This window comes from Portunus trituberculatus, chromosome 10 (genome assembly GCF_017591435.1).
Source record: "Portunus trituberculatus isolate SZX2019 chromosome 10, ASM1759143v1, whole genome shotgun sequence".
In the NCBI taxonomy this organism is placed as follows: Eukaryota; Metazoa; Arthropoda; class Malacostraca; order Decapoda; family Portunidae; genus Portunus; species Portunus trituberculatus.
Window position 1 is genome coordinate 1899083 of NC_059264.1, and position 10000 is coordinate 1909082.

The 10000-nt window shown below is 45.0% G+C and overlaps 1 protein-coding gene across 35 annotated transcripts in view; it reads left to right on the forward strand.

Annotated features, from left to right (window-relative positions):
• The window catches only part of LOC123502087 (glucose transporter type 1-like), a 118382-nt gene that overhangs the window by 40632 nt on the left and 67750 nt on the right, over positions 1-10000 (forward strand). For 27 of the 35 annotated variants that reach the window (XM_045251247.1, XM_045251245.1, XM_045251255.1 and 24 more), the window contains exons 4-5: positions 3124-3703; positions 7984-8010. The exons of 2 other annotated variants lie outside the window; for them this stretch is intronic. In XM_045251247.1, coding sequence (XP_045107182.1) covers positions 3186-3703; positions 7984-8010 — 545 coding nt within the window. In that variant the 5' untranslated portion in view covers positions 3124-3185. Of the gene's footprint in view, positions 1-3123; positions 3704-7983; positions 8011-10000 lie in introns of those variants that run through there. 6 more of the 35 variants (XM_045251253.1, XM_045251264.1, XM_045251266.1 and 3 more) reach the window with 4 other exon arrangements.

The window sequence follows — 10000 nt, forward strand, 5'->3', positions numbered from 1 at the left end:
TCACCCTTTTCCCTCTCTCTCTCTTTTCCTCTTTTTTTTACTTTTTCTTTCCCTTTTTCCCCTTCTCTTTATCCCTCTCTTTCCTCTCCTTTCCTACTCGTTTCTCCTCTTTCCCCCCCCTCTAGTTTCCCCTCTTTTCTCCTCTTTTCCTCTCTCTCTCTCTCTCTTCCCTTTTCTTCTCTTTTCCCGCGCTTTTCCTCATTTTTTTCCTTCTCTTTCTTTCTTGCTTTCTTTTATTTTTGGGAGTTTTTTCCTTGACCTTTTTTTTATTTATTTATTTTTTTTTTCAACTTTTCTCTCATAATTTATAAGATTTCTTGTCATTCTTTTTTTTTTCTTCTATTGTTTTTCCCTCTTTTGTTATTATTTTTAGAAGATTTGTGTGTTATTATTATTATTATTATTATTATTATTATTATTATTATTATTGTTGTTGTTGTTGTTGTTGTTATGTTACCGCGAAAAAAATGAAGAGAGACAGAAAGAAAGAAAGAAAGAAACCAACAAAGTAATGAATAAAGAGTAAATGATAAACGGAAGAACAGATAGGGAAATATGAATAAATGATGGAAATAGATAGATAGATAGATATACCTGACACTTTGATAGAGAAACATGTACTTGTGTGAAAAAAAGAAAAAGGAAGGATGATAAAAGGAAGAAAGGGAGACGGTGGCGTAGTGGATAAGGTGGCAGTGGTGGGATCGGGCAGACGTCCGCGCGTAGGTTCGAATCCCACCACATACCGCTTTGAAACTTTGTCATTTGTGGAGTGGTTTAAAGTGCCTACATGTCACCTTGATACCCAGGTTCTTGGTGGGGATGTAATTGCCTGACACCAAAGATGCGCTTGGGTGGTGATATGGGCGCTGATATTGCTACCACTATGAATAAAATTGCCTGCGCCACTATGGGGTGGAAGCCGAACAACGCTTTCCATACTCTTCAAGGAGACCTACAGGCGCTATAACGGGCCGTAATATAAAAAAATGGCAGAATCAGACACAAATTTCACACAAGGAATAAAACAAGAGAAAAAAGAAAATGAAAAAGAAAGAAATAAGAATGAAGAAATAGACATACAGACAACAGCACAAATTTGACTCAAGGAATAAAAAGCGGAAAAAAGAAAGAATGATAAAAAGAAAGAAATAAGAAGGAAGACATAGACAAATAGACAAAAACACAAATTTCACTCAAGGAATAAAAAGAGAAAAAAAGAAAATGATAAAAGAAAGAAATAAGGAAAAGATAGACATATAGACAACAACACAAATTTCACACAAGGACTGCCAATTGTAGGCCTAAAAACTCACACAAACCCTGATATTATTTATTGGTCTGTATCTTACAACCTCCTTCTCTAAACACACTCTGGAACATGGAAAATATCACAGCCGGACTATATATTGCCTATAACGTCCTGACTGTCCGTTATAGGGGGGTTATGTTCCCTTATTACGACTCTTTTTTGGCTACGCTGCTGAATGGAGGAGGAGGAGGAGGAGGAGGAGGAGGAGGAGGAGGAGGAGGAGGAGGAGGACACGTTGCCAGCTATGTAAATTATCCTTTTTGTTAGATTGAGGACGTGGAATAATTGAAATCTTGTCTTATTCTAGTTTTATTTATCGTTCCATGTTTTTTTTTTTTTTTTTTATGGATGGTTCAAATAGTGACTATCTTTTGTTTTGTTTGTTATCTTTTCTTACATGTTCATTTATTTATCTTTTTTTTATGTGTCTTTATTTTTATTCAATTTTTCTTCTTTATTTGTCGTTTTAGTGTTTTTTTTTTCTATTTTTTTTTCTCTCATGGATGGTTCAATTGTGACTGTCCTTTATTTATTTCTCTTTTTTTTTTTTACGTATTTATTTATTTTATTCAATGTTTCTTCTTTATTTATCGTTTTAATATATTTTTTCTAATGGATGGTTCAATTGTGACTGTCCTTTGCTTTGTTTATTTCTTATATTTTTTTCTACACGTCTATTTATTCAACATTTCCTTGTTATCCTCCTGTGATTTTAACTATTTTTTTTTCTTCATCTTATTCTATTCATTTATCTTCTATTTGTTATCTTTTCACATATCTATTTAACATTTTTCTTCGTTATGGCAGCTATTTTATTCATTTGTTACCTTGTGCATTCCTTCACGCCTCAAGACAAGAAGGAACAGGAAAGCAAGGAGGAGAAAGAGCCGCCGTGGTACAGTGGATCCGTGCGTGCTTTGGGGTCCGAGGGGTCTCCAAGCGCACGGGTTCGAATCCTGACCACGGTCCGAGTGTAGGTTGAGCTTCCTCACTTGGGGCAACGGTTTCCTAACGGGTGGGCTTTGAGATAGGAGGTACCGCAAAAAAGTATCCCCTTTAGCCCAGAAATTCCCGTGATAAGCCCACATGGTAGAAATAAAAAAAAAAAAAAAACAAGAAGAGCGCATTTAACTCAGAGTGACTTTTAAGCTGAATGGAATTTAGTGTGTTCGCGACGTGTTTATTTTGTTTTGTTTTGGTTTAGTTTTGTTTGGTTTGGGTTAATTTTGAGCTGTTTGGTTGGTGTGGCTGGCTGGTTGGTGCGTGCCAGGTTGTGGGTGTTTGGTGCTGCCCAGCCTGCCCAGCCTGCCCAGCCTGCCCTGCCCTCGCGTGGCATGACTCTGCCCGTGTGTGGTGGTCTGGTACTGTGTTCATATTCTTCTTGTTCTTCGTGTTGGTTATTATTATTATTATTATTATTATTATTATTATTATTATTATTATTATTACTACTACTACTACTACTACTACTACTACTACTACTTCTACTACTGCTGCTGGTGTTGGCGCCACTACTGGTGCGTGGCATGCCCTGTGGCGGCGCCAGTCTGAGGTGAGTGAGTATCAAGGTACCGTGGCCGTCCAGGCCGAGGCTCTCCCTGCCTCCCTGCCTCCCTGCCCTCACGCTGTCTCTCTCCCCGCACGCTGCCTCTCCTGGATACTCTCCACGCCCGGACCACCACCACCATCGCCACCACCACTACAACTTGGATACCTCGCCGCCCACTCCCGCCCATCGCCGCCTGGGACACTGGCCTTTGCCGCAACGCCCACTGCCCCTCCTTCTCTCCTGGATGTTGACCGCCGTGCAGTGGGTGGCGGGCGGCTGTGGCGGGGCGGCGGCGGCGGGGCGCGACGCTGTGGCGGCGGCCGCATGAGGGGCGGCGGCCAGCGGGTGTTTGACTCAGCGAGTGACGGGGGGCGCCGTTCCCCCGCCCACCTGCCCCGCACCGCCCACTCCACGCCCACGCCGCCCCGCCCCTGCGTGGTGCTGCCTCGCCCCTTCACGGCGCCCGCCACGGCCGGGTACGCCTCGCCGCTCTCCCCCCCGCCCTTCCCCGCGTGCCTGCCGCCGCCGCCGGCCCAGGGCACGCCTTTGGGCACGCCGCTGGGCACGCCGCCCTCGCCCTGCTACAGCTGTTCGTGCGGCGCCTCGAGCGCGTCGTCGCCGGGCGCGTGCCGCGTGCACGAGGGCGTGTTCACGTGCCCGCCGCCCCCGCTGCCGGTGACGTGCGGGGCCACGGAGCGGGAGAGCGTGGTGGGGCCCCTGGTGGTGGGTGATGGGGCCATAGTGGTGCCCGGGGACCATGACCAGGAGGTATGGGCCCCAGCCCTCCCGTCACCCTCATCGCAAGACATTAAAGAAGAAAGTGTTAAGGAGTTGTTACTGAGGTGTGTTGTGGCCCCGCCCCGCCCCGCCCCGCCCCCCCCCAAAGGGCCGGGGCTGGCAGCCTCCCACAGGCCAGGCCGCCAGCCCCGGCCCCTCACCCCCCAGGCCCTTAGCGCGAGCTGTACCGCCCACCGCACCACCCCAGCCGCCCCCACCACACTCTAGCCCCCGAGGCAACGCCACACCACACCACACCACACTGACCCCACAGGCCACACCACCACACACCACACTATACTACACTACATCACTCCACACTGACCTCATAAGGCCACACCACACCACATCACACCACTTCAGCTACCCCCACCACACTGAACCCTCGAGGTCACACCACGCCAAACACACACACACACACACACACACACACACACACACACACACACACAGTAACTCATCATCAGCTTCACTCTGTCAGTCAAATACGTGGAAATTGTTGCTAATATTTTTACAAAGATTAATATTTTGTTTATATAACGTATGTCTAGTGTGTGTGTGTGTGTGTGTGTGTGTGTGTGTGTGTGTGTGTGTGTGTGTGTGTGTGTGTGTGTGTGTGTGTGTGTGTGTGTGTGTGTGTGTGTGTGTGTGTGCGCGCGCGCGCGGGGGCGTGGGGTTGTGCGTGTGTGTGGACTTTTACTTTTGTATGCTTGTGTGTATGGACGTGTGTGTGTGTGTGTGTGTGTGTGTGTGTGTGTGTGTCTGTGTGTGTGTGTGTGTGTGTATGTACGTAGCAGTTACAAAAAAGACAACCATTCCACATTTTTTATTCATTTTATCACAGTCCCTCCTCCTCCTCCTCCTCCTCCTCCTCCTCCTCCTCCTCCTCCTCCTCCTCCTCCTCCTCCTCAGATTCATCCCTTTCATCCTTTCATAACTCAATACAAACCTAACCTAATCTAACCTGACCTCACTTGACCTGACCCTGCCCCCCTCCCCCTTCCTGGTCAGGGTGGTGATGGGTGGGAGAGGGGCTGGCGGTGCTGGGGGGAGGGGAGGGGCGGGCGGGATGGGGCGGGGGCGCAGGAAGGGGGGGAGAGGAGGCGGGTTGAAGGCAGTTTTTGAAAAGTTTAAGAAAGACTAAGAAATTTAATGTGGGTTGGTTGACTGGCTGACTGCCCTGCCCCGCCCCGCCCACTCCGCCCCGCCCCGCCCCCAAGCCCCGCCCCAACACACCACCCCGGTACACTCCAAATTTCCCCCTCCCTGTTTCCCCTCCCTGTTTCACCTCCTTTCCTCCATTCTCCTCTTTTATCCAGTTTTTCCCTCCATCTCCATCTCTCTCATCTTTCCTCACCTCCATCTCTTCTCCTCTTCCTTTTATCCCCCCATCTCCCCATTTCCTCCCACAATGCCTTAGGGAGGGGGAAAAAGTAAAAGTTTCAAAAAATTCTAAGTCATGAGTTGAGGATTCGGAAAATGCTTGGTATTCTTCCTATTGTAGTTGTAGTATTAGTCTGTACACTGTGTTCGGATGGGTAGATTCTTGGCTTTAGCTTCTTCGGTTCGTGGTCTTAGAGAGAGAGAGAGAGAGAGAGCATGTGTGTGATGAAGTATGTATGTATTCAAAGTAGTAGTGTTATATATTAGCTAGGATAGTACTGGTGTGTCTGTGGTGTGGTGAATCCTCGGGACAGTGATGAGTGTAGCTAAGAGGAACAAGAGCCAGGGTCACTATTTCTCACTGTGCTGTCTTAAGTTTGGGTTGTGCTAGGAAAGGCTTACTGGATTACCGAAAAGGAAAAGAGAGAGAGAGAGAGAGAGAGAGAGAGAGAGAGAGAGAGAGAGAGAGAGAGAGAGTATCAAAATAAGAGACCGAGAATAATGCTTGTCAAATTATAGAAAGATAGAAAATTAATCTTATCAAAATACAGAGATAAAGAATTAAATATGTCAAAACAGAAAGATGTAGGATTAAACTTGTCAAAATATAGAGATAGAGAATTGAATATGACCAAATGGAGAGATAGAGGGTTAAAGACTCTCAAAATGAATAAAGAGATAGAGAATGTAAAAAAAATAGAGAGAGAGAGAGAAAGAGAGAGAGATGTAAGATTAAACTGGTCAAAATATAAAGAGGTGGAGGATTAAATTAGTTAAAATAGAGATAGGTCATTAAATTAGATAAAATGTACAGAGATGAGAGAGAGAGAGAGAGAGAGAGAGAGAGAGAGAGAGAGAGAGAAATTAGGAAAGAGAAAAACAGGGATGCTAGGAAAATGAAAAAAAACAAGCTTGAAAGAAAAGAAAGAGATGAAAAGAGAGATAGAGAAACATAGAGACAATGTAATAGAACAAAGAGATAGAGAAAGTGAGAAAGAGAATTAGAGACAAAAAAGATGAAGACAACACAGGAAAAAAAAAAAAGACGAAGAATAAGAAAATAAAACATAAATAAGAAAAAAAAATAGAACAAAACATCAAAACAAAAGGCATTCAGAGAGAGAGAGAGAGAGAGAGAGAGAGAGAGAGAGCAGAAACTCTTAACACTAGTCGTCTATGAGTGAGCGTGGGCAGGTAGGACTAAATTAAAGGTGTGTTAGTCTTCTCCAAGTGGCCACAGGTAGGTGCTACGGACGCTACTAGAATACAGGTGTGTGGGGCAGGTGAAGACAGGTGTGTGTGTTGATTTCAGGTGTGTTTTGGCAGGTAAAGACAGGTTTGTTCATGGTTTGGGCAGGTGAAAAAAAATAGAGAATGTTTTGAAGAGTTCAGGTGTGTAAAGGCAGTGAAGTGTAGATTTCAGGTGTGTTTTGGCAGTTGAAGGCGGGTGTGTCTTGGCAAGGAAAGACAAGGTTGTTTTAGAGTTTGGCCAGGTGAAAAAAATAGAAAGGGTTTTAAGAGTTCAGGTGTGTCTGGAGAAGTAAAGACAGGTTTGTGCAGATTCCAGGTGTGTTTGGAAGGTGAAGATAGAGCTTTTAAGATTTTCAGGTGTGATTGGGAACGTGAAAATAGAGTTGCGAGATTTTCAGGTGTGTTATAGTAGGGAAAAATAAGATTGTGTAGGCTTCAGGTGTGCTTTGATAGTGAAAGACAGAGTTTCAAGATTTACAGGTGTGTTATGGCAGGGAGAAAAAAAAAATAAAGGTTTTGAGGATCATGTTTTGGAAAGGTGGGAAAAATAGATATCCCACAGGTGTGTTCTTGGCAGGTGTGTTAATTAAGTGCGTAGGTATTTAGCACCTGAAAAGGGAAGGTGTAAATTGATTAGGTAAAGGACTAAGGAATGTTAATTAGATGATGTTTTGCACAGATGAAGATGGAGATACAGGTGTGTGATAGACAGGTGTGAGATGAATATAGGGTCATGTGAAAACTCCAGGTGTGGCAGTACAAATCTGCAGGTAGGAAAGCGTTGATTAAAGGTAAGGTATGAAGTCAGGTGTGTAGGTGTGCTTGATTGGTGTAGGTGTGTTTGACAGGTGTGGGAGAGAAACTGGTTGAAAAAATAGCCTTGTCTGATTAAAGGTAGGCAGCGTGCAGGTGTGTATCGTTGTATAGACATAGACAAGCTTGGATGAACAGGTTTGGAGATAGGAATGCTTGCCTATATCATTGCAAACCTGTCTTTTTTGGCCTGCTAGTAAAAAAAAAGCTAGTGCGCAGATGTGTAGATGTGCGGGACAGGTGTGTGTAGGTGTGTTTCAGGGGTATCGAGACAGAAAATGGTGTAAATTAAAGGTATGGTGTCACAGTGCAGGTGTGTACGTTTGGCTTAGGACAGGTGTGTGAAACTGACGGAGAAATGAAAGGCTGGTTAAAGAGAAAGTGTATGTGTGTGTAGATATGTGTAGATATGTATGACAGGTGTGTGTAGGTTTGTACGGCAGGTGTGCGTAGGGTTGCCTCAGTACAGGTGTGTGAATTAGAAAGTTAAAGTGAAAGTGTGTGAATGTGTACGGGTTAAGTTAGATTAGATTGTGTGTATGTGTGTATGACAGGTGTGTAGTGCAGGTGTGGCTTAGTACAGGTGTGTGAAGGATAATAACGTAGAAATAGGCAAAGACACAGTATGTATGAAATAAATAAGGTTAAGTTAGGTGTGTAGAACAGGTGTGTAGGACAGGTGTGTGTAGGATTGGCTTAGTACAGGTGTGTGAAATAGGTAAAGAGGCAGTAGGAATGGAATAGGTGAAGTGAAGTTAGGTATGTGTGTAGGTAAGGTTGCAGGTGTGTAGGTGTATAGGTGTGTAGCGCAGGTGTGTAGGACAGGTGTGTAGGGGAGGTATGGGTTAGGTTAGGTGTCCTCTGCTAATCTAGTTCTCTTTCCTTCATCGCTGAGCAGACAGTCATACACCGGCCTGGATTATAGGTAACTATCTGACTGTCCTCTCTCTCTCTCTCTCTCTCTCTCTCTCTCTCTCTCTCTCTCTCTCTCTCTCTGGTTTGTTCACTGTTTCACTCTATCTCACTCTCTGTCTCACTCTGTCTCACTCATATTCTCTCTCTCTGTCTCTCTCTCTCTCTCTCTCTCTCTCTCTCTCTCTCTCTCTCTCTCGTTTTTTTATATATATTTTCTTGTGTTTGATTCTTTTCTCTCTCTCTCTCTCTCTCTCTCTCTCTCTCTCTCTCTCTCTCTCTCTCTCTCTCTCTCTCTCTCTCTCTCTCTCTCTCTCTGCACGTTGGTTTTTCTTACCACCACCACCACCACCACCACCACTTCTACCACCATCTACTTATTACTACTACCACCACCACCACCTCCTCCTCCTCCTCTACCACCACCACCACCACCACCACCACCTTTACCACCACCATCACCACCACCAAGGTCTGGTATTATATTCTGCCCTTCCCTCTCATCTTCCTTCCTTCCTTCCTTCCTTCCTTTTTTTAATTATTTCTTAATCATAATTTCTTTCCTAGCTAAAAAGAAAAGAGAGGAGAAAGTAGGGGTTATTATCTCTCTCTCTCTCTCTCTCTCTTGTGATTATCAATGACTCACGTTTTCTTTGGTGAAATGCTTTGGTTTTCTTTGATTGATTTTGAACGGGGACTTATATTTTGTGGTTTTTAAGGTGTGATTTCATTATTCTCACTGCTATTGTTGTTGACTTTGCTGTTTTGAAAGGGAATAAATCTACGGGATGTTTGCGCCTTGTATAGTAAAAAAAAGGAGGAAAAAATAAGAAATGTATACAGTTGTGGTTTTATTTTATCTCTCTCTCTCTCTCTCTCTCTCTCTCTCTCTCTCTCTCTCTCTCTCTCTGGGCGTGGTAGTAGTGGTGGTGGTGGCGAGGAAAATGTACCACCACCACCACTACTTCCACCACCACCACCACCACCAATGGCTCCCCTTCCCCCATTCCACCACCACCACCACCACCACCACCTCAACTATACCTGCCCCACCCCAGCCTCGAACCCCGCCCCGACCCGCCCGCCCCACCCCGCAGCGCCCCGCCACACAACTTTAGGGCTGTGGTAACACGTTCGATACCCTACCACACCACCACCACCACCACCACCACCACCACCACCACCACCACTGTTCTTTTTTCTCATTCTCTTCTTCTCTTTCTCCTTTTTCTTCTTTTTTTCTTTCTTATTGTTTTTTTCTTTATTCGTTTTTCTTCTTGGCCTTTTTCTTTTTCTTCTTCTTCTTCTTCTTCTTCTTCTTCTGTGTTTCTTATTCTCTGTCTCACTGTTTTATTTTCTTCCTTCCTCTTACTTTTCCTCTTCCTCCTCTTCCTCCTCCTCCTCCTCCTCTTCCTCTTCCTCTGTCTCTTCCTCTTCCTCTTCCTCTTCCTCCTCCTCAAGCTGAGTTTACCTAGCATCTTGAATTGTATACCTCTCTCTCTCTCTCTCTCTCTCTCTCTCTCTCTCTCTCTCTCTCTCTCTCTCTCTCTCTCTCTCTCTCTCTCTCTCTCTCTCTCTCTCTCTCTCTCTCTCTCTCTCTCTCTCTCTCTCTCACACACACACACACACACACACACACACATTGCATAAAGTTTTTCAAAGACATTATTTTTTTCAATATTTACTCATAGAAAATGGACTTGGGAATCTGTCTTCTTCCTCCTCCTCCTCCTCCTCCTCCTCCTCCTCCTCCTCCTCCTCCTCCTCCTCCTCCTCCTCCTCCTCCTCCTCCTCCTCCTCCTTTTGCATATTTATCATCATCCTTGTCTTTTCTTTATCCTTGTCATACTTTCCTCCTCCTCCTCCTCCTCCACCTCCTCCTCCTCCTCCTCCTCCTCCTCCAGGTGAGTGCTCAGGTGTGCGAGGGCGTGTCATCAACCTACACATTCACACAGGTATTTATTTCCCCTCTTTTTCCTCCTTTCTTCTTTTTTCTCTTTTTT